At 42.6% G+C, this 24,948-nt stretch overlaps 1 protein-coding gene across 3 annotated transcripts in view; it reads left to right on the top strand.

Annotated features, from left to right (window-relative positions):
* The window catches only part of COL24A1 (collagen type XXIV alpha 1 chain), a 247,645-nt gene that overhangs the window by 114,653 nt on the left and 108,044 nt on the right, over positions 1-24,948 (top strand). For all 3 annotated transcript variants that reach the window (XR_007244588.1, XM_048497359.1, XM_048497360.1), the window contains 3 exons: positions 13,869-13,922; positions 17,748-17,792; positions 23,951-24,004. Coding sequence is in view for 2 of the 3 variants with exons in the window: in XM_048497359.1 (XP_048353316.1) it covers positions 13,869-13,922; positions 17,748-17,792; positions 23,951-24,004 (153 nt within the window). In the remaining variant the exon portion in view is untranslated. The remainder of the gene's footprint in view (positions 1-13,868; positions 13,923-17,747; positions 17,793-23,950; positions 24,005-24,948) is intronic.

The following is a 24,948-nucleotide window of genomic DNA, read 5'->3' on the forward strand; positions in this document are numbered from 1 at the left end:
ACTCAGTCCTTTAGGGAGCTTCTACAGATTTTGAACCAGGGTTGATTGATTATATAATTACAGAGCCCTACTTATTATGAACATTATTCATCTCTGATTCGATGTCTGATCCTTTCCGCACAGCCAGTGTATAGTGGGTTGCAGTTGGGATAAAATAGCCCACTTTCCTGTTTTCGCATTCGCATGCATCCATACTGGCAGCGATTGGAGCCCACAGAATCATTGCTTGTAGTTGTCACGCCTTTGCACTAAGGCTGATCTATTTTTTTATTGACCTCCCACTGATGCGTAGCTACGCAGGCATGCACAAGTGAACCTCCACAGCCATGCTGACATCTCACAATACCACAATACAACCATTTTCACCTACGAGGCTATGCAGATGTAAGCCAGGAATTTTTTTGTAAAGGAATGTGCAGCTGAATAACACGCCTCCTGCCCGGCTATTCGCTCACAAGCAGCTGCAACCCAGGATTTTTCAAAAGTCTCATGAATAGTACGATACTCAAAAAACATGGGGTAGACTTGCTTTAGGGACGGGATCAATGCAAAGTTCACCCCCCCCTCAAAAAAACAGGCTTTTTACCGTCCTTAACCTGTTTATTGGCCCGTGAAGAACAGGCCTCTGACTAGACCTTCTGAGGAGGCATTAATAACAATGATGAAAGTTTGCAAAACGGTGATGATACAAGGAGCATGTGAGCCTAAATGCCAGATTCTGTGTTTTTCATGGTTAGACCTTCATATACTGCCATCATAGTTTTGACAGTCCTAGTGAAAACAACCTTCCCAGAGGAAAAGCAAATGGTATATATGCTCTGCTGTGCAAGTGTTCCTCACCCAGGTTGTGCTATTATTGTTCAAGAACTGAAGTAGCATGCCCGAGAGCCTTAACAGGATGGCACTACCAGAATGGTATCCAAACTGTGCTCAGGGATTAAAACCTCCATGCAAGATAACCCGATAGGAAAAAGTATCAACAGTTCCTTCCTGCCTTTTGGAACAGCATTCTGAGACACATGATTCCAGTGAGCATAGGGCTATCAAGGCAATCCCTGCCAAATCTCAGTCAAGAATACCTGACAGGGTGGTCCACAACGAAGTTTCACTAAGTACATTAGATTGCGACTGAGCCGAAACCTGATCAGTGATAAATTCAACATATGGTATCACTAGTAGGGCACATGTGCTTTGCTACGGAGATTATAAAAAATGCCCCCTCCTCTTCCCTCCCCTCCCTTGTATGTCACCCCTCACTCCTTCCCCTTCCCTTGCATGACACCCCTCCCTCCTTCCCCCCTCCCTCCACTAGGGCGGGTGGGCCATGTCCAGATGCCGGGCCCCCTCCCCTTCCCTCCCTTGCATGCCACCCCTCCCTCCCTCCCCTTCCCTTGCATGGCAAAAAACTGAAACTACTGAAAAATACTAAAAATATGAAATGTATGTGATAAAATTATCCTTGAAGTTTGAAATGGCAATTCAAGACAATTCAAGAATATACATACTGGAAAAATACTGAAAATGTAAAACATATGGCATAAAAATACCCTTAAAGGTTGCAATTTAAGGAATTCATAAAAATAAAGATCTTTTAAAAACACTGAGAATACTAAAACATAGTGAAAATATAAAAGTTGCCTGATAAAAATATCTTGAACATTTCAAATGTAATGAATTCATAAACACTATTAACTATTTAGAAACGGTAGGATGAGTTTTTGTCACAGGATAAAACATTAAAAGGCAAATAATCACCACCCCTAGCTTTGTGGTCTACCTAGCCATACTAATAACTTGTTCAGCATACAGTTTTCATTTCTCCCTCAGATTAAGTTCTCAAAACTTCCCTGTAAACAATATTCTTGGTTTTTCTCTCTGGTTGAAGGATGACCAGTTTTCTCTCTGGTTAAAGGATGACAGGTGAACTAACTCTGGAGCACTCTGAATGTTCCTCTCATTGTTATCACCCCCAACAAAGTATATCTGAAGAAATGATGGCTTCTGCTGGGGTCCCATCATGAGGCTTCCTATCATGTAGTAGACCTGTCCCTGCACTTTGAATGTTGGCATGAAATTTCTCTCTCTCACATCTCGGGCTCCAAAAGACGTAATTTGGAAGCATCCATTGTATTTCCAGGAAGCAGAAAGAAAGTGTTCTGCCATTGGATGCTGGTGAGTGAGAAGGCTGTGAAGAGGTTCAGGGTAGGGTTGAATGGCAGAGAGCTGAACTTTACTGCCACTGCAGCACATTCCTGGGGGCTAATCCCGCCACTTCAGATCATGACACCAAGCACAGGGCGATCGAAGTCCAATAACCGTTTCTCCACAGTAATCAATGTGAGAGCCATATTCAAAACCCGACAAATATTTTTTAGTCCAAGGTGATAATTTGGTTTGTAATTTTTTTTATTGTATTTGGCTGTAGTGGTCTGGTTAACATGAGGGTTGTTAGAGGAATATTTTTTCACAGCCTCTCTATTAACTTCGGGGTGATGTTCAGCATACCTCCTCACAGCCTGCCTGTGAACTTTGGGGTGACATTCAGCATACTTCATCACAGCCTGTCTGTGAACTTCGGGGTGACATTCAGCATACCTCATCACAGCCTGTCTGTAAACTTCGGGGTGACATTCAGCATACTTTTTCACACCCTCTTTATGAACATCTGGGTTGTTTTTCGCATATTTTGCAGCAGCTTCCTGTAGTTTTCTTTTTTAATCGAATCTGTAAATCGCTTTCTGCGTTTAATCCTTCTCCTCCCTTTAGCTGTTTCAACAGAAGGAACAGGTTCATATGCGGTGAGGAGGTCGGTGGTAGAATCCGGTTGGGCCACCATTGGCTCAATTGTGCTTTTTGTTTGGTGGGCATTATCAGAACTTGTCGATTCGACACATGGAAGTAGAGCATCAAAGTGCCCTTCATTAAAATCTCCTGTGAAACGAATCATTTTTACTCCCTGTACTACATCCTTTAGCTTGGCAAGCAGGTTTTTAACTGCCACCTTTAGAATGTTCACGCAGATGGCCAGAGTTCAACAGTAAATGTGTAATAACTCGAGTAAAACTGAATATTTTGAAAAATCCTTTCTTAGTGAGCACCTAAACCACATAATGAACCAGTGTGCCAAATTTCAATTTCGTAGGTTTGGTGGTTTTTGAGTTCTTTTGATGCATCAGTGAGTCAGTCAGTGGTATTTCGCGTTTATAGATATAGATAATGCTAATGATCAGGTAAACTCATGGTGGCACATGGCTACAGGCAGCAATATTTAGATGTAACCACAGGCAAACAGCCATAGACACAATCATCTGAAATCTTTTGATTCAACCCTTATTTTCTTCCATAAACACTGCATTCCATAAATACTCCCAATATGAATTTTGACTTTCTTATTATTAAGTTTGAGAAAAGCTAACCTTTGATAGGAGGAAAGAATTGATGTCAGCCATTGTACTCATATAATAGCACATACATGATGTTATTGCAGTCATATAAAGGGATACAGGTATTTTTCCCTTCTAAATTTTCAGTATACTGTTCCAAATCCCACTATGCCATTAGACTGTTGTTCATCAATATCATAGGCAAAATGCTGACTAGTTAACTGAACTATCCAGATGTTGTTTGAAGCAACAGGAATAACTTATGTGGAGATCTCCATAGTATTTTGGCTCTTGAAAACAGAGTTTGGGCAGCCGTCTCTAATCAGTGAAAATTTGTAGCTTATGTCTTAGATGAGCGCTACCAAAATGGAAAAGCTTTTACACAACCCATAATACTAAGAGACTAGGCCTTGAATGAAACTGGAAATGTTCAGCTTTTGGGCTCCCAGCTGTCCTATGTTGTCTGCGGTTTTAAGGAGTTTCTTGTCTATTTTTGGAACAGTGTTCTGCCAAGCTGCTCTTTTCTTAATTCTTCTGTTTTATGCTTCCCCAGAAGCTGAATGTGCAGTAACTGCCAAGAGAGTAGGACAGACACTGTGTGTTTAAGATGTTGACCCTCCTGAATGAAAGATAGCCATGTTTCATTCTTTTTGCAAACAGTAGATTGTCTGTTTGATTTTTAAAAATCTAAATCCTTGCTGTAACAGATGTTTTATGACGTAGTAGTATAATCACATCCCATTGTCTAGTAATTCAGTTTAGCATTTAAATAAAGTTTTATGAAATATTTTTAAGCCTTTCTGCTCTGATCAACATCTTTATATAATAACTATTTTCATTTAATTTGTTTTATAAGATTTTCTTGGAGTTGCTTTTGTGCGTGTGTATTTTTGTTGAGTGAAGCTTGCAGCTACTACCTTTTGACTGTTCAGTCACATGAGCAGCAGAAAAAGTAGACTTCGTAAGCATTGCAATGTTTCCATAGCTTTATGTCAGTAGCCAGTGCCCATGACATCCCCATGCATCCACGGAATGCTCAGGGGGGGAGAACAGGAGCGAGCACACAGGCCCTGGCCCCTGCCTTCATGCAATTGCCCGGGCCTTTGTAGGGGTGACCTTGTGGAGCAAGTGGCTGTGTAAACTCTTCTTCCCCATGATCTGCAATTTTCCAAAACTAGTGCTGCTTATCATGGAGAGGGAGTATTTGCAGGGCCACTTCCCCACATGGTTGACTCCGCTTGATGACCAGGCAACTGAGCGGAAGCAGTGGATGCGGCCATCAGCACATTCAGTGAGTCCATGGTACTTTCATGTGTGCCAGGCTACTATCTTAAACAGCTGAAGCATACTTTAAAAAAAATGATTAGGAAATTTCCAAATAAGATGAAAATACAAACTACTTAGTTGAGACTGAGGCCCACTCTGCACTGGCCAATACAGCCAGGTTGGGGGCGGTATAAACACAGTTTTGGGTGGAACCTTCGCACAGTTCCTGCCCTGAACACGACTCTAAACTGTCTCCAACCCGCACCATCGACCTCAGAGCGGGTTATATCGCTGAATGAGTGATTCTTTTGTTTTACTGCAGAGCACAGCTGGGGCCGAGCTGTTTTAAACAGATTTAAACAGCCGTTTTAAACAGATTAATTGCAATAGATGAATTGCTCAGATGAATTGCTCAATAATACCCCCTCCCTGGCTCCCATTCACAGAGCCACCAGAGGAAAAGGGAGCCCTCCTATGGCCCAGGGGGGTCGGCCCTGCCTGCCTGCAAAGCTGTGCTTCGCAGGCAAGCAGGGACAAGGTGAGAGGCAGCCGGGAAGGGAGCCATGGATGCGCCTCTATGCCAAGGCATGTCATGGCCCCCAGCTGTCATGAGGCTGCTCGCACAAGCATGTACGAACGGTCCCAGGGCTCCACCAGAGTCAAGTACGCTGGTGTGACCCCACCTCCCCGGCCTGTGCGGAATGGGCCTGAGTTTCTCACAAATGAAGTTATGTATACAAGCAAATTAAATAAATTATATGATATGCACATGTAGATGGTTAATTTAAAACACTGCAAAATGAATATAGAAAATACAAAACAAGCACATACCCATTATCTAAATATAAAAGAAGATAAGCAAAACTTCTATAGCACTGGAATACAATTTAACAAGCAAAAGTGGGTTGGAATTTTTCTATTGGTGAAAAAGTGAGGAAAGGTTCTCCTTTGAGCCCCAGAAGGCTATGCTGGATAATTATGGGATTTACATGGACAAAAAGTGATGAAAGAGTTAGAATTACCTGTCCTCAGAAGAGAATCACCTTCGGTATTTTAGCATGAGTCACTGATCCATAGGTGTCTCCTGATTGGAATAAAGCCAGTTTAGAGTAGTGATTCATGGAAGGACACAATGAACAGATTCCTCTAAGCTTGGATAATGGTGCTGTGTCTCTACAATAGTAGCGATTCAATGATCCAGTCACACCCTATGCAGAGATGTAGCCAAACTGTCAGGGGCGTACCTAGGCAAACTGGCGCCCGGGGACAAAACCTGAGTTTGGCGCCCCCCCTGCCCGGCGTATGGGCGGCCACCCTCCCCCACCATGACCAAACAATGATTTTTTGTACCAGCTCACAAAACACCTCCCACTCCCAGCAAAACATACATGGCTCTCTCCCCACCAACTCTTTTCCTAATTTCCTAATCACAACAACCCTATGTGGTAGGTTGTTAGCCTGAGAAACAACTCCAAGCCAGTGCAAGTCCGTATTAAGCATGTAAATCTCTCGCAAATCACCCCCAGCAAAACATTTACCAAACAAATGTCAGCATCATCTCTCACAAAACATCTCCAGTGGAATCCACCCCCAAACAGCATCACTTTCAATGGTGTTTAAACTAGGGAGCTCAGATTCTTCTTTGAAATCTACCTTAAAGGGAGAATCTGGGGTCCCCGGTTAAAACCTAAAATTCGAAAGTGATGCTGTTTGGGGGTGGATTCTCCCCCACCCTGAAACAGCATCACTCTTTGAGGGGTTGGAGATTCAGATGAAACAAATAAAGTGCAGATTCGGCTGGAATCTGGGCACATTTGGGCACATTTGGACAAAAATTGTCCAATTATGTCCTGCCCAAATATGAACAAATGCGAATGCAAGGTATTTGGGCTTTTGGGGGGGTATTTTTGGTGTTTTTTCGGCCTGCAGGGAGTGCATTTTTAAAGCTGGTGGCACCATAATTTCAAGGCATCATCCAGAGACTGCCCTGATGATATCACCCAAGTTTGGTGATGTTTGGTTCAGGGGCAGCAAAGTTATGGATGCCCAAATGGAATGCCCCCATCCCCATTGTTTTCCATGGGAGCTAACCTGAGATGGGGGCTATCCATTTGAGGGACCATAACTTTGCATGCCACCCCTTACTCCCTCCCTTCCCTTGCATGCCACCCCTTACTCCCTCCCTCCCCTCCCTCCCCTTCCCTTGTATGCCTCCCCTCCCTCCCCTCCCTTGCTTGCCACCTTGCTTTGGGTGGTATCATCAGGACAGTCTTCGGATGGTACCCTGAAATTTTGGTGCCGCTAGCCTTAAAAATGCGCCCCCTGCAGGCCGGAACGTGAAAAAACACTTAAAAAATTTAAAAACACACAAAGGACCCTGAAATGTTGGCGCCCCCCCACGTGACCAAATGGGGGGCGCCCGGGGACATAGGGTACCCCCTGTCCCTAGGCAGGAACGCCACTGCAAACTGTCTATTCCCAGCAGTGGCTGATTAGAAGAGAGCAAGCACTAAGCCATACAAGGCAGACTCTTTTATTGACTGGGTATTTTGGTTCACAGATACCTTTAATTATTTGTAAAGCAGAACATGGCTTCTTTACATATTGTAAAACAGAACATTCCTAAACCTTTTGGTGTTTTCATTGTGCTACTTCCAACATATAAATGACTGTTAAGACCTTTACTAATCCTATAAGGAAAACGTTTCATAGCCATGGGAAACAAGTTCTTCCCATTTGTAAGCTCTCTGGATTCTTTCAAGGCATGTTTGAAGTCCTTTACTTTATTTTCTTAGTTTTTATATAGAACAGGAGTGGATGGAAACTTCAGTTAATTAACTTGGTAGTGTCTCTAAGGTCTGGATTACTTTTTTGACCAACTAAAGTAACATCTACAGCTGCAGCAGTGAAGAAAGCTGCTGTCAGTTTGTGTCACATTAATTAGAAGAAAAAGTCAATCAGTTCAGTGGGCTTTTCCACAGGAATTGCTTACAATGTATCTTGCTGCCAAATGTTATTTGGGGGGGGGGGTTTCTTTGAATTCAGCACATTTTTTTCCTTCGATTGGTTCTGGAAACATTTTTTCTTCATTTTCCCACCAAGCAATTTTACCACAACATTTTTTTTCTCTTTTTGAGCCAATTTCCCTTGAACGTGAGTTCATGTTGAAACAGTCATTATTTCTCCACCGCACCAAACACCTGGCCCTTATCTATGCCCACCCAGCCTCCCCTTTAGCCATTTTCTCTTCCCCCAAAAGGAAACTTTAATTTTCTTCTCTTTGTCACATTATACTGGCAATGTCATGTTTAGGCAGAGACACAAACAAGCACGGTCAGTTGGATCTTCTTTGTCAGTTTCATATAGAGCTTTCAGTAGAATGTTCAGGCAGAGATAGATGGAAGCAGGGTTGATTTTTGTATGGGGGTGGGCTCTGATGTAACTGTAGAACACAAACACAAGCCAGGTAGGTTGTTGTGGGTTTTCCAGGCTGTGTGGCCGTGGTCTGGCAGATCTTGTTCCTAACGTTTCGCCTGCATCTGTGGCTGGCATCTTCAGAGGTGTGTCACAGAAAGAAGTCTGTTACACTCTGCGTCCAGTGAGTAACAAGCCCGGTAGATTGTATCAGCTTTGTCAATTTCATCTTAAATTAGTGATGTAATGTTAAGGCAAAGATAAACCGTGTCAGCAGTTAGGAGCGAGTGAAATTGAAAAGGGGAGTTTCTTTTCCAGGAGGAAATTGACAAGGGACTTCTGCAGTAAGGGTTGTATATTACTGCAGCTCTAATTTGGCTGGAGAAATGTGGTTCTTTGGCTGTTTCCGCACGGACGGAAAACAGCGCCCTAGGGACGGTCAAAACACTGCCCTAGGGATGGTCAAAACATGCTGGGCACGCCCAAGCGGCGCAAAGATGCCGCTTTCAAACTTTTGGCCCAGCGCGGTGCGAACCGCACCAGCGAGAGGGCGCCATTTTCGGCCCCTCCGGTGAATGCAAGGCACTTACCTTGCCGTCCTGTTCAGCTCCAGGCGGCTGCAAAGACACGCCCATGCTGCCCTCTGACCCCTGGGGGTTGAAGGACAGTGTGGGCGTGTCTGTGCAGCCGCCTGGAGCTGAACAGGACAGCAAGGTAAGTGCCTTGCACACACCCTGGGTGGCTCTGTGGACCGTGCAAGCAGTCCCGATGCCCCACCGATTTCATTTAAGCAGGTGAGACGCTGGTGCCGCTGGCTGTGCGGAAACAGCCTTTGTGTGGGGAGGTATGTGTTTCTGTTCCTTCAGTAGTTTTCTTCTTTTGCTTCCATTTTGTGCAAACACTTGGTCTTTATCCAGTCTCCAAGTAGCTGCTCAGCCTTCCCTTCATCCATTTCTTCTTCTCCTCCTGTTCCATTTTCAAAAAGATTTTTTAAATTATTTTTGTCATATTAAACTAGTGATGTAATGTTGAGGCATAGATACAAAATAGCATGGTTGATTGGATCCGCTTTGTCAATTTCATATAGAACTACCAATATAATGTTAGGACAGAGCAATTTTGAAGCTGGGGAACAATTGAAAAGAGTACTAGGAGTTATTATGGCATGTAATCAGAGACTGCTGCAGTAATGATTGTGCATTACTGCAAATCAAAGTTGGCCAAAAATGTGGTTCTGTGTGTGTGTGTCTGTGAGTGGGCTATATGTTTCTCTGCCTTAGATAAACTTGCATGCTTCAGGAGTTGTTTTGGCTTCTATTTTTGGTTGGTAGTTCTCACTAATAGAAATAGAGGCCGAGACATTTATAAATTTCCCCTTCAAAATATAACTGCACGGTAACACTAGAGTGCCTGTTTAAAGAAAAAAGGCGGGGAAGGATGGTAAGTCATCTAGAGCAGGTCTCTGGAGGGGATGCATATAAATCCCCTAAACAAATAAATAAATACTTCACTTATTCATCAATAAAACTTGAACTTAGTTGGAAGTCTGGAGAAACACAATTAGGAAACAGTTGAATAGTGGGTCAATTGGAGGGGCTGGACTTGTGTTTTGCATCCAAAAAGTCCCAGATTCAGTTTCTGGTATCTTCAACATAGAATTGCACGTAGCAGATACTTGGAAACTTCTGCTGGTCAGAACAGAGAATATTGAGCTCATATGTAAACACACTAACTTGCAATTTCAGTTCCCAAACTGTGTACAGGAACACACCAATGTACAGCGGCATAGCAAGGGGGAAAAGCACTCAGTACACTGGTGTGTCCTATGCTCCCGTCCCATCCCAGAACACCCCTGTCCCACCCCGGAACACCTTCGCCACACCCCCACAGGAACGTGTGTCCGGTGTGTCACACATGCCTCGACCCCTTGGAGCTATGCCTCTGCCAGTGTACCATGAATTAACTATCTGTTAATTCATTAACTATCTGTTAACTATCTGTTAACTAATGGTACAAAGAATTAACTAATGGTACAAAGAATTAACTGTCTGTTAACTAATGGTACGAAGGCAGTGCAAAGGCTGCCAGAAGGCAACTTATGGCAACACTAGTCCTATCCTTATGGATATAGTTCCACGGCAGCCAACATTAAAATAAAGGGCTTATGAGGCTTATACTGGGCTCAACTGGGTGGCAGTCTGCTGTAGCAGGATGTGATAGAGGCAGGGCCCGGATAAACAGAGCAGGCACAGCCAAGCAGAGGACAAAAGGCTTGGGGGCTAAGCTAAGCAGTAGAGCTAGCCCAGAGGAGGCGAGAAATGGCATGAGGAAGGGAAGCTACATGTAAGTGGAACCCCCTCACCAACGTAAAGAGACTAGAGTCAGTCTCAAGCTCCTGTACAACAGGAGCTGTTACCCAGCTTTCACAGGTTTCCTTATTTCTAAGGAATCTCCACCAGCTGCTAAGAGTGTAACAGCACACAACTATTTTAAAGTAGCAATGGGGAAAATAACTCGGCTTGGCAATGCGAGAGGCAGGGATCTTTTAAGACTATGTATACCAGAAACGGCTTGAAACGTATCTGCAGAGAATTCACAAAAGACCAAATTGTAGTTTTAAATATGTTTTTATATAAATTTTGGTTGCAAACAATCACACAGTGAGACGTTAAGGCACATACACACAGTTTCTAGTATATAAATAGGTAGGAAAGATAGGGGGGATGATAGCTTAGGGAGTTGGGGAAGCGGGGACTATACGTTACCTAATTCAGCTGAAGAAGATCTTGTAGAAGGCAAGAATTCAAATGACCGGCATCTGAATCCAAGTGAAGGACAATATCGTGTCTCAACGTAACTAGACCAAGAGAGGTGCAAGCCAGTATTGAGCACTGGAGTTGGGGTGCACAGTATTTTTATACCCTTTTGCGCAGGTGGGGGCGGGAACAGGTAAGTTTAAGTTTCGTTTTCCTAAATTCTCTGGAATTTTCCATACTGGACTTGCTGGCTTGAGCTAATCAAAAAGCTCTATCTATTATTCTAAATCCCGGGACAATGGAGTCAATTGCTCTTAGATTAAATCAGGAAGCACAGAATGGCTTTATGCAGAGTAACTCTTTGGAGCCTCCACTTAGGTTATTCAAATTTGGCTGAGGCATCAGATTAGGAAGGGATTGATTGGATTTAGGGAAAGTGTATCAATAGGTTGAAGAAATGTAGGGAGAAAGCAATGGTTTGGAGAAAGGTTTTCTCAAAAGCACAGTATCCAGGGAGCTTCAAAAAAGCAGCTTAGCGAGGTGTGGCGTTCAGGAGATGTTCAGATTCCATTACATCACTGAAGTACTCTGGTAGGGTAAGATAATCAAAGATGCATGTCCTTGTTATGAGACGTCCAGATAATTGCCTGGAGTAACTCATAGATTAACTTTCTGAAAACAGGCTGTTTTGCCTTAGGCTTGCTCTTGGCTGGGACACTCTGCTATCCACCCATACAAACATGGAAACTGGCATTTTTGCAGCACATGGTATGAGAAATAATATGAACTTCAATATTTTATAAGGCAGGGGATGAAGGCCAGGGTTACAGTGTCAAATGTCCCTGTGAAAAGTGGGGGAGGGCTGCCACCCATGGGGTGGCAGAAAACTCAGTTCTTGCCCCGGGCTCTATTTTCTGGTGATATGCCACTGCAACAGACCGGTATGGTATGGGCTCCAGACTTGTGCCACTACTTTGCTCACATGAAGCAAAAGTCATGCAAACCTCAGAAGGGGAAGGGACAGTGTCTTGCCCAGTGTGCAATTTCAAGAGGTGACTGTGTTTTGTGGGGAGCCCACATTGCTGAGGGCTCCCCCACACTAATAGTTGTGTTACTCCTGCCTGTGAAGGAGCTGAAGGAGGCGCTGGCAGGGTGGACTGGTAAGAGAGGGCCAAAAGTGCCTCTGATTTGTTCCCCTATGCACCCTGTCCCTCCCCCACATCCCTCGCTAGAGCAAGCAGCCCTTCTAGATGCCTGGCAACCACTGTCACAGAGGCTAACAGCTCTACCATCCACTACTGACCTCTGGAGAAGATTCCCACCACTCTCAATGCCTCTCCAGCCACTCACTCTCAATTGCCACCCACATGGATTACGGTGGAGGTTGGGATGGCCTGAGGCAGGCACAAACTCATTGCATATGGACCTGGCAAGTGGCTGCACTGCATGAGGCATCAGTGGCTAGGACACCTGGCTCTAGAGGCTTGTCTTTGGCTCCCTTCCTCACTATCTGCCACCCCATGTCCATTGCCAAGTGAAGAAATCAGCTGCATGAGCTTACCTTTAATCACTGCCCCTGGTGATTCCAAGATGACCCATGCCCACAGGACATCCAACCCAGATACCACTGTGATCCTTGGCGAAGTTGAGGTGTGGAAATGGTCAATGACATCTGCTGTGAATATCAGGGAGAATGGTTCTGAGGTAGGGGACAGAGAGTGGAGTGTCATGCCCAGCAGGTAACTCACTCCCGAATCACCAGCTGCCCTTGTGCTCCCCTCACCTCTTTCACCCCCTTGTTCTCCCCTGCTTCTGTGGTTTTCTTCCCTGTCACTCACCTCCATCAATTCCTGGCTCACCTAAGGCACGTCTTGTTGGAGCATCCTGCCTGGGGGGAGAGGGGATCCACATTGGCAGAATACCCCTTCTTGGGCCCAAGAGTGGATGCCTGGTTGCTCTGGATAGTAGCAGCCACAGTGTCCTCCTCTGTCCCCTCTGAAGGTGCAGTCTCACAATAGCATCTCCACTCTGAGAGTTGCCTGCAGTAGAAAGAGAAGGAGCCTGACAATCCAGGGAATGCAGGGGTGATAAAGGCGGCAGGGGGAGGGACCATGGACCATCTGGTTGCAGAATCCCTGATATTCACTGCTCAACACCTCAGTGCCATGTCTGCTCACTAACATGGGTGGTGTCACTGCCCTTATGATATCCTCAGTGTCAGGCAAATCCTCCTCCACTGCCTGCTCAAAAGGGACACCCTGGGCTATGAGGGCACATACATAGTTCTGAGCTGGCCCAAAGGGATCATTCCAGCAGAGCTGCTCCAGGCACTTGCAAAGATGACACTAGCATGATCCACCACCAACATGAGCTTCTCAGGCTCAATCCAGCTAGGCTGGCAGTTGCCATTGCCTCCTGATGTTGACATAGACCCAAATACTGGAGAATTTGGAGGCAGGGTGAGACATCATGGTTCCAACCTTCTACCCCAGTTCCAGCCTTCTTCCCCCTGATTCCATGATGGACACCAGCCGTTAGAAGAAAGAGTTACTGGGCATGGAACTTAAATTTGTTCTTGAACTAGCATTTTAACAATGTAATGAATGCAAAGGATTAGCTGCTGGATATTTTATGGCTGGCATATGGAAGACTAAAACTTTGAACCATCTTAACAGTGAAGTGTAATGTCTTGATCTTATTCCAGATCAGTAATTGTTAACTCGTTATGTTTAGTGAAACAGGCAAGTAATACAGATCATTTCATTCTACATGGAATAGTTTTCCACAGTGTAAGCAGTTTTTTTTCCATTGTAAGCTTGTACTTTAAACCTGCTATATATATATATATAGTAAGTATATTGAAAGATTGCACAGAAATTCCACTAAGCCCAAATTTACTAATTTTGGCTCCCTGACAGAAATAAATAAATTATGAGAATAAGAGAGAATGATGTTTTCAACTCTTAATGCTTTACTCATGCTAAATTTTCCAGATTAATATAGTTGTTCATTGATCTTAACTATTTTTGGTGTATGTGTTGTTACTTAGGGAATTCTAGGAGACAGAGGACCTCCAGGACCACTGGGTCCCAAAGGAGTTGAGGTAAGATAGCAACACTGTTCACACAATGATGCACACACACACACACACACACACCCCTTTTAAACTGGAATTTGTTTTACTTATGTGGTTGCTTTTGTTTTGGTTTGCAAAGATATCTACTTTTAGGTCTGGCAGGTGTTGAGCAGAAATTGTTACACAACACTTTGTTATTTATGTCAGTGGTTTCTGTGCAATGTTTACAGGAGCTGTATCTGGCATCTTGCACATCGAAGTAAGAATTAGGTTTTGCATTCTGAGGCAGAATTAGGCATGAGTGCATACAAGAAGAATGAATAATATTTTCCAGCATAGGTAGAGATTTAAAAGACAATAAAAATAAAAATAATGTGTTTGGATTGGGTGGAAGGGGGATCATCTGAACATTTTGACATTTATAACTAGGGGTGACATGGAGAATCCCAGTAAGCCTTGTTAATCTGATGCCTGATTTGTGAATTTTAGCTGTTGAGTGAAGTTCTGTACATGGATTTCTTACTGCTAGCGATTAAGTGGAAGTTTGCATTTTTTCTTGGTAAACAAGCCCCATTCATATTTTATTAAATGAATATGAATGGCAGGTATCTTTTAAAGTGGGAGGAGAGAGGGAGAGATTTGGGGGTTGTTAGTTTATTAAACTGTTACTGTAAGCTGCTTTCATTTTTCAACTTTTGCCAAGATTTGATTTCTCCTTGAGAGTTTAAATGTTATAACAGCATTATTTTTTCTCACATTCTTCTCATAGTATGCTTCCATGGGGGACATTTACAGGCCTTTTGGAGGACTGAGTTCTTCAGATAGATTCCTAAATTTTCAATAGTCAATCTTGAATTATATGGCTGGTTTTATTCCATAAGTAATTAAGTAAGCCTTCTTTCTAATCTGCCTTTTCTAATTTTACTGTTCTTTGATCTGGGTTTTAAATCCAATTTACAATACAACCCTGGCCAACTGCTTGGTAATATAGTTTAATATTGAATACTTCTAGTCCTCCTCTCTTTTTCTCAACTTGTAAAACTTTAAATCTTGGCTTTTTGTCATTCAACATGAATTTATCTGCTTCTGCCATTCCTTCAAGGTTTTTTCTTGCATATGGATCAGTAATATCTCAACCAATAAATAATTTTGGTAATACATTCATTTTTTATTGTAGAAATTCTTCCTAACTATAAGGTTTTTAATTTAGACTATCTCTGCAGGTCTTCTTGTATCCTCACCCATGCTTGTTTTTGTAGTCTTTAACTAATGTATAATTTTGTCCAATCAAGTTTATGTTAAAATATTTAAGCGAATTTGATGTTTCTGCACATCCTGTAATTTTTTTATATCTTTCCTCTTCCCCATGTTAAAACTGCTAATATTATTTTCATCTTTTTTCTATTAATTTTATAGTCAGAAACTGATCCCAAAAATTTTGGGGGGGTCCTATTATGCATGGCATCAACAGGTGGGGTTTGGAATTATAAACACCACATAATCACCATAAGTTTTCATTTTAAACTCTTCTTCTTGTCGAATCTTTGAAGCCAGCACTTCTAGCACAAGAATGAATAACAGCCCATTCCAGAGAGCTGCAGTGATTGGGGATGGCATTGCTCCCATGTTGCCGTTCTGCCTCCAGAGGGCTTCCAGGCAGCACAGGAAGGCAATCGAATTGGAAAAATCCTGGCCGCCTAAAAACCCTGCATAGGGCAAAACAAACTAACCCGACCCTTTTCCACAAATTCAGTTGCATTAATCACAAAACATATGTTATCTTTCATAACTCTTTTAGGCACAAAGCCAGTCTGATCAGTATGAATTACCATTCTGTCATACATTTCCTTAATGTCTGTGCCATTATTGAAGTAAAAGTTTATAATCAACATTAATCAGATTGGTCTGTAAGATTGTGGTAATGTTGGGACACTGCCTTGTATCAGTGTAGTCTTCCTGCCATGATGAGGGCAATATTTTCTCTTTGCCTATTTCATTCATAATCTTCTGCAGTGGTAATATTAAATATTCTTCCAGGCCCTTATGAAAGTGAATCAGGGCTTGGCGCTTGGTCTTTTCAAATTTTCTTTATAGCTTGTGATATTTCTTGAACTGTAATAGCTTGATTCAATATATCTTTATGTTCGGATGTTAATTTCTCATTATGTATTATTTTCTGTTCCTTCTTCTGTTGCTGAATCTTTTTGTATAATTCTTATAAAAAGATACCTAATAGTTCCTGAATTTCTTTTTCTACATGAGTAATTTGATCTCCTTTCTTCACTCCCATTATAATTATTCTTTCTGATTCTTTCTTTAACCAATGTGTCAAATAGCTTCTGGGTTTGTTGACATGTTCAGAATGTTAGCCCATCTGCTGATCAGATTCAAATCCAAATACTGTCACACCCTAGTGACCCAACCTTGAAAACCCCTGGAGCCCATAAACTCAATAAGTGATTCCAGAGAATTAAAAATATAGATATTTACTCCAGTCATATCAGAAATGAAATAGGTAAAAATAAACAGATTTCAATAAAATTGATTTTCTAAAACAAACTTTATCTAGTAAATAGTTTCCAACAAACTTTACTTACAAAACTTCCTTTCTTACTGTAAAAAGAAGAAGACAGAAATGCAGCTTATTGGCTTTCTTGCCCCAGCAGGAATTCCAAAGGTCTCCTGCAAGGGTAGAGCTGATTCCCATGGCATCTTGTAACAACAGCTCAGTGGCATCTTTTAGTCTGACTCTATGTCCAGACTGCAAGAGCAATGAGTAAACTGAAACCTCTGCTTTTATGGAATTGTAGGCATTAGTCATCACCACCTGATCACAATGGAATCATTTCAAAATAGTTCTCTATATGTAAATTAGCCTGAGGTCTCTCCTGGTCATTTCTGCTGAGAGCTTTATCAGAAAAGGTAGGCATAGTGATTATGTGCCTTCCATAGCCTGGGAGCTTTGAATGATGTCACTTTATAAAATCAGACTTCTATACAGTCCTGGATTATTTTAGATCAATCTCTCACTAAAAGCTGAACAGGGAGGGAACAAGGTCACGTGATTCACTGCACAGACACCTGGCAAGATCTTGGCAGACTGACAAAATATCCCTCTCTCTAGCTTCAGGGATACTCAGAATCATGTAACTTTTACAGTGAAGGAAAAAGGGTATAAAAGCACCGAATAAAGCACCTCCCTGCCCAGCCATTTGCTCAGATTTTTTAAAAAACCCAGATTTTAAAAAAGAATTGCAGATAATGTGATTCTTGAATAACCCATTTTGGGGGAAGTAACATGGGACAGACTTGCTATATAGGTGGAATCTGTACGAAATTCCCCCCAAAATGTTTTTTTTACCATTGTTATCCCAGGTTTATTGGCCCGTGTGAAAAGGGCCCCAGTTTCTACTGTAGCTTCCCAGTTTCAAGCATATATAATTGATTTCTTAATTGCTTAATCTCAGTTAAAATTACTTATTAAGACAGTTTTAATGCTGTTCCTCCAGCATTTGGATTCTGTTTATTATTTTCTGAATTTGCTCCAATTTTGTTTTTTTGAAGCTATAACTGTTACGTTTCCTCTCATATAAACCTTATTGGTTACCCAAAACTTTACAATGGGGATATCAGCCATGTTGTTTAATCTAAATAATTCTTGTATATCTTTTCTGCATTTTTTTGTAGTAGAAGGTTGTTGTTTAATCTCCATCTTCCTCTTCTACCTCTGTTTTCTTGCCAAATTCCACTAACTTGGTTATGATTCTCAAAAAAGCTTTTATCTATGTAAAAAAACTTTTGAGATACTTCAGTGTCCATGGAAGAAAAGTTTCTAACATGATGTTATTTTAGGGAGAGGAAGGACCTGTTGGACCTATTGGAGGAGCTGGACCAAGGGTAAGTTTGGAAAACTTGCGTAAAGCCATAGCAGGGAAGCAATTGAATCATCTGTTCTCCCTAATGTAAGATGTGGAAGTAAGGCTGTTTCTGCATAGCGGCAGAAGCGGTTGTCCAGTGGCATAATTAATGCCGGTAGAACTTTGGGACCGCTTGCATGGTACCACAGAGGCGGCTCCACATGGAGCTGCCCACAGTTCATCCAGTTCACTTACCTCACCTCCCTGCGCTCTCTGGACGGCTGGAGGGACACGCCCACGCTGCCCTCCAACCTTTGGGGATCAGAGGGCAGCATGGGCGTGTCCCTCCAGCCGTCCAGAACTGCACAGAGAGGAGAGGCAGGTGAACGGAACACCAGAGGGCCCATAAGCTGTGCCCTCATGTTGGTATTCTTCACACCACGCCGGCGGGAAGACGCAGCTTTTCCAAAATGGTGCTTTTTCCGCCGTTTTGGGGGATTTGGCACAGTGTTGCTGCAATGCTGTTGTTAGGCTGCTGTTAGGCTGTGCAGAAACGGCCTAAGACATGAACTGAATCTGTTCTTCAGCTTTCTGTGCCCCTTTGAAAAAGTCACCCATGTCTCTGGCACAGTGGAAGAATGTTGTATGTGGATGTAGAATCATAGAATCATTGGCCGTTTCCGCATGGGCCAAAAAAGCCAATAAAAGGACAGTAAAAACAGGGTTATAGGCAAAGACTTCACACGGCCATTGCTGCATAAACAACTCTGCAGCGATGCAACAATGCTCCAGTGGGCCCACAATGGTTTATTCAAAAATCACTCACCGAGCATGTCTTTTCAACAACGGTGCTCCGCAGTCGACATTGTGCGAAGCACCTGCCAGGAATCAGTGCCCCAGAGCCTGCCCCCCATAATGGTGGCCCACACCGGCCAATCCTGGCACTGAATGCCCATGATGTCTATCCTGGGGGAAAAAAGAACACTGTTTGTAAAGCACAGCCATGCGAAGTGCCAGGGTTCAGCCGATGCACTACCTGTCTACGGAGTGACTGTCCTTGCGAACACTCCGTTGCTGCAGCTCATGCCAATAACACCAACAGCACAACACTGGATGTAATTGGATGTGCAGAAACGGCCACAGAGTTGGAAGGGGCCATATAGGCCATCTAGTCCAACCCTCTGCTTGATGCAGGATCAGCCTAAATGGTCCCACAACCTTTTTGAGCCTGTAGGCACCTTTGGAATTTTGACAAAGTGCAATAGGTTCGAGCACAAACTATCTGCCACAAGAGGCAGAGCCAACTACAGAATGTCAGGGAGTGAGGTCATTAATAGCTCTAATACTAACTCTGCAACATTACAGGCAGAAATTCTGTTTAACAGCATACATTTTAAAATGAATGCATTATTTTAAAAAATTATTTCATACAGATCTTACATTCAGTCATGCAAATCCTTGTGCTGTAGAGAAAGCAACTTCAGATCTCCAGTGGCCAATCAAAGGTCCTGGTGGGCAAAAGTCCTTCTCAGCCTCTCACATTTTCTAAAAACACTTGGCAGGCACCAGAAAAAGATGTTGGCAGGCATAATGGCACCCACAGGCACAATGCAGAGACCCCTCTTCAAAACTTATTTAGTCTGACCATGCTGAGCTATAGGCAGCGCTAATCCTGGTGGCTTTAGGTCACTTTCATCTGAATGTAGAAAAGGCCATGACTTGTTGTTGCTCCTACTTGATTTATCTGCAGCCTTTGATGCAACAACACATGCCATCTTGCTGAGGCATTTGGAAGCAGAAGTATCAGGGGGATGTACTTTGGACTGGTTTAATTGGTTCCTCATGGACTGGACTCAAAGGGTTGCTGCTGGAGATCAATTATAATCACTGTGGGATTCAGTAGGGTGCAATCCAATTCTCCATACTTTTCAATCTCTATTATGTTCTAAAGATAAATTGTTGTTAGGATGCTCCTACTATGTAACGTCTGCATTGTTTAACATTTCATGTTAATGCGTATTCTTTGTTTCAACTGTGTTTTCAGATTTCTGCTTTATTTCCGTTTAAAGCTTTCACATTTCAATACTATTTCATATTCATAAATGAATTTTGAGAAACAGAGCCAGGAATCTTCAGTGTATGCTAGAATTCTTTACTGTGTGCTAGTGACCAGAGTATGGATTCTCTGTTCAGTTTATATTGTGTGTAATAAAGCATATTCTGTGTTACTTCAAGCTTTTTTTTGCTCATATGGGCATCTACAATAGTCTCTATATGTTGAGTTAATCAACAGTGGCAAAGTTTGGCTAAGCAATGTTTTTACTGTGTCACTATAGCTTAGCTCAAGCAGCTGAAGCATGGGCACAATTTTTGTTAATTAAAAACTGCCTGGCTTGCCATTAAAACTTTTATTATGTTAAAACTGCTTATGGATAGGACAGAATCTGATTTAAAGAAATGGTCCAATGTTAACTTGTAAGGTCGCAGTTGTAAAAGTGAAAATTTTGTTGTGGTTCTTATTTTCGCTGCTATTAATACTGATCTCAAAAGAGTTTCTAGGCAAAACCCAAAAGATGATAGATTAACTTATTTATGGTTTTATTTATTAAATAAATAATTTATCAATAAATTTATTATTAATAAATTTATTAATTTATTTATGGTTTTCAAAGGCTGGGATAGGCAGAATTGCAATTCAAGCCCCTGAAAACAGATGGGACTTTGTGGCCCCATCAATTGAAAACTGCTACCACATTAAAAGATTTGTAACATCATGGTATTGTCTTAAACATCCTTGATACAAAAGCTTATGGCACTTGGAACAACTGAACCTAAATGTACCACTAAATATATGGATCTGAGGAAGGCTAAGGTCAATGTGCAAAATAAGGTTAAGGAAAGCACTGTAAAGTCCTCTATTTACTCTATATGGAAGAAATTCAGATCCTTACCAATTATGCATCTTATACATAAAAACATTTTAGGCGAGCTAGTCTTGCAAGTTCTTTCTGAAAGTGGGACCAGGCTGGTTGCAGTTGAATCATAGATTTCTTGAAAAAAGGGAAAGTTTGGTTCGCAGTTGAGAGTGGATGCAAAATAATTCTTTGATAAAATGCCAATACTGGCAGATTAAAAAGTTTATTTGTAATTTAGCTCAAAGAGTAGATGTTTTCTATCCATAGAATCAGTGGTGGGATTCAGCAGGTTCGCACCACTTCGGCAGAACCAGTTGTTAAAATGGTGTTTGTAAACAACCAGTTTGTTAAATTATTTGAATCACACCATCGGAAACGGTTGTTAAATTATTTGAATCCCACCACTGCACAGAATGTTTTGAAAAGCTGAGATGTTCTCTGAATCATCCAAAGGACTATTAGCAAAACTCTAGAATTTTATAAAGAACCATCTTACAGACAGAAATGGCGATGGAATATAACACACACACACACACACACACACACCCAACCACCAAATACTACAGACAGATAGGGGACATTTTATGAAGACATCCTAGCCATTTCAGCGATCATTAATGTATGGACAAATGGTCTGAGATTAATGTTTAGGTGGCATTATACTGTCTCTGACCAATGCTGGCAATATCTTCAGGAGAAAGATAGTTCTACCACATATGGTGGACCTGCCCTATTATAAAACAATTCTGGAAGATAATATATAAAGTATTAAGTGAAATCACAGAATAGAATGCTTGCTGTGGTTAATCTTATTTTGTCATTAGACAAGAAGTACAGTCGTCTCTTAAGAAATGTGATGGTGTCTGCAAGGTTCTTGCAGTCCATTGGAAACAACCATCTAGATTTCTAGGCCCTCTCCGCACACTGGCAGAAACGCACCTCCACCGGCATGAATCATGCCGGTGGAGGCTCAGGGACCGTTCACTCGCAGGCGTGACTTTCCCCTCAGCCAGAGAGGCGGCTCTGTATGGTCAGCTCTGTATGGCAGCTTTGGTTGCCCCCCTCCACTCACCGTCCCATCCAGCGTCGCTCTGGAGGGCTGCAGGGACCGGCCCACGCTGCCCTCCGACCTCCAGGGGTTGAAGGACAGCGTGGGTGGGGCTCTGCAGCCCTCCAGAGCTACCCTGGACAGGATGGTGAGTGGAGGGGAGGGGGAAAGCAGTGTCTTCCCGCCAGTGCTGTTTGCACCGCGCCGATGGGAAGACGGTGCTTTGGAAAAACCTCGCTTGTTTAGCAAGGTTAACAGAGGCAGCTTCACACCGCTCCTGGGTCGCTGTATTACGCCCATGTGGAAAGGGCCCTAGAGAACACCAGCAGTTGAAATCTGGCTGAGGAAATGTTGGTTACCTATGGTGACAGAAAACTGTAGTATGTCTGCATTTAGGGGAAAGCTATATAAGAGAATGGACGTTATTCAAAGTTGGCCTTTATTCATAGAGTACTAGAATAAAATTAAACCCGAAGAACAGACTGAACTCATGATAAGGCAAGGCTTTTGTCCAGCAAGACTTCGGATTGACTTGGCAATTTGATTGGTTGTGCAGATTTTTTCACATGTTGCTTTGCAGCATTCATAATTACAGCACAAATATCTGTACTGTGCTACTGAAATTAAACTGTGGCAATCATTTTGTGGCTGGTCCCACCTCCTGCATCAGCCATTTTGTTGCTGCACCCACCATGCATGACAAGCTTCCAAATGTGCCTGCGGGCTCAAAAAGGGCTCAGAAATTATGCCGGTGGAGGGGAGGGAGCCGCCTCTTCTGCGTCCCCCCCCCACTTACCTCGTCCTCCAGCATCAGTCTGGAGGGCTGCAGGGACCCACCCATGCTGCCCTCCAACCTCCAGGGTTAGAGGGCAGCGTGGGCAGATCTCAGCAGCCCTCCAGACCAATGCTGGAGGACGAGGTGAGGGAGGGGGGACGGGAAAGCAGCGCCTTCCAAAAACCTCCCTCGGGAAGGGAGGTGGAAAGCGGCGCCTTCATGCCGCTCGGGGCCGCACAGGCAGTGCTGCTGTGTTGCAGCAGCGCTGCCTGTGCGAACAGCTCCCCAGGGACTGGTGTTTTTCCGTCCCTGGGCCACTGTTTGGCCCCATGCAGAAAGGGCCAAAGACTGGGGACTCCTGATCTAAAGTTTATCAGAAAAAGTCAGAGACAAGACCAATGGAGTAAGCATAAATTGTTATCTGTATAAATAAGTACACATTTTCAGTAGGGAATAAAGACTAAGGGCTTGAGCCAGCTTGATACTCAGATCAAAGCAGCATTTCAGAACAAATTGTCCCATGGCTTAATTCCACTTAAGTTAACAGTATGTTTTTCTTTCTGTCTTCAGTGTGCTTTTTAGTCCTGATCCAAAACACATTGACTTGCAATCCTGTCCTATTGTATTCAGCAGAAATTAATTCGCAATATGTCTGCTTGGAATTATGGCCTTAAGAAAGTTATTTTTGAATGTTTATGATTGGCTTTTGTGAGATATATCCAGTGTCTTCTCAGCAGCAGATTTCCATAACAGTTGCATCACAGCAAGTGCCATGAAACATGAAAACAATGTCTGTTACAAAAGAGCTCCACAGTAAATGGGAAAATGACAAATTGGGACGGATCCAGCAGCAGATTTCCATGATTTTATGCTGAATCCCTCCATCCACTGTGGATTCACTGCTCATGCTGTTCCTTGAATCCCCTGTCCCTCGAGCAGCATTTTGAAGTTCCTCTGGGCTGTCACTAAATGACACTTGATCCAACTCACTAAGCACAGTTTTTGTTATCTTTCTTTGGATTTTTTTTTTCAGATGAAAAGTATATACCGGATACTACACATATATGCAGGAACAGAGACCCCAAAATGGGGTAGGGGTAGATATTTTACCTTGGAGCATTTATCCATTTATCCTCTTTGTCTTTTTCATGAAATTCTGTAAGGAACTTGCAGGGGAAAACCAGGTGGGAAAGATGTTTAGAGTGAGAAAATAATAGATAGAAAAAAATTAAGCATATACTTCTCACTTACATAGCTTCTACTCCATGCTAGTGTCCTATATCTGGTCTTGGACTTAAAAGGTAGAGGAAAATTATATTCAATTACATATAGCATGTAGTTTGACCCTCTATAGCTCTGATATTTTGTGTTGTTCATGATGCAATATGATGTTGCTAGTGAACTCATTAAGTTCTGGCTTTAAACACTGTTCAGTAGCCAATGTGTTTATCTGAATACAGGGAAAGCCAGGTCGGAAGGGTTATGCAGGTGAACCAGGACCAGAAGGCTTGAAGGTATGTTTGGAATATTTCCATTTTTACTAATTTATTTAATGGCTAGAATGCCAGAGTTCTTTTGTGTGCTTATTCAAAATATACAGATAATGCCAGTAGTTGAGGGGTTGAAGCTGAAGGATGGTGAAAAGTATAAGTTAATGTGGTTTGTTATATCCCTCCCAATCTGGAAAAAAAGAGATTATCCCTCACAGCTCTTCCCTTATTTTTACTCCTCCTCACTGTACCACTAAAACAGATTCAAGTCCAGTAGCACCTTAGAGACCTTCATCATGCTTGTTTCTGATGAAGGGTGCTTTGACTCTTAAAAGATTGTATCCTGAAAATCTTGTTGGCCTTCAAGGTGCTTCTGAACTGAACAAAACTGAATCAGTAGTTTTGTAAACATGTGCACACTATGAGTGATTCCGCATAGCATATATATAATGAGTTGCTGTGCAGAACCCACTTATGAATCTCATAAGAACATAAGAACAAGCCTGCTGGATCAGACCAGAGTCCATCTAGTCCAGCACTCTGCTACTCACAGTGGCCCACCAGATGCCTTTGGGAGCTCACATGTAGGATGTGAAAGCAATGGCCTTCTGTTGCTCCCTAGCACCTGGTCTGCTAAGACATTTGCAATCTGAGATCAAGGAGGATCAAGATTGGTAGCCATAGATCGACTTCTCCTCCATAAATCTATCCAAGCCCCTTTTAAAGCTATCCAGGTTAGTGGCCATCACCACCTCCTGTGGCAACATATTCCAAACACCAATCACGCATTGCATGAATAACTGTTTCCTTTTATTGGTCCTAATTCTTCCCCCCAGCATTTTCAATGTATGCCCCCTGGTTTTAGTATTGTGAGAAAGAGAGAAAAATTTCTCTCTGTCAACATTTTCTTGCCCATGCATAATTTTTTAGACTTCAATCATATCCCCCCTCAGACGTCTCTTCTCCAA

Source organism: Sphaerodactylus townsendi, linkage group LG05 (assembly GCF_021028975.2).
Source record: "Sphaerodactylus townsendi isolate TG3544 linkage group LG05, MPM_Stown_v2.3, whole genome shotgun sequence".
Classification (NCBI taxonomy): domain Eukaryota; kingdom Metazoa; phylum Chordata; class Lepidosauria; order Squamata; family Sphaerodactylidae; genus Sphaerodactylus; species Sphaerodactylus townsendi.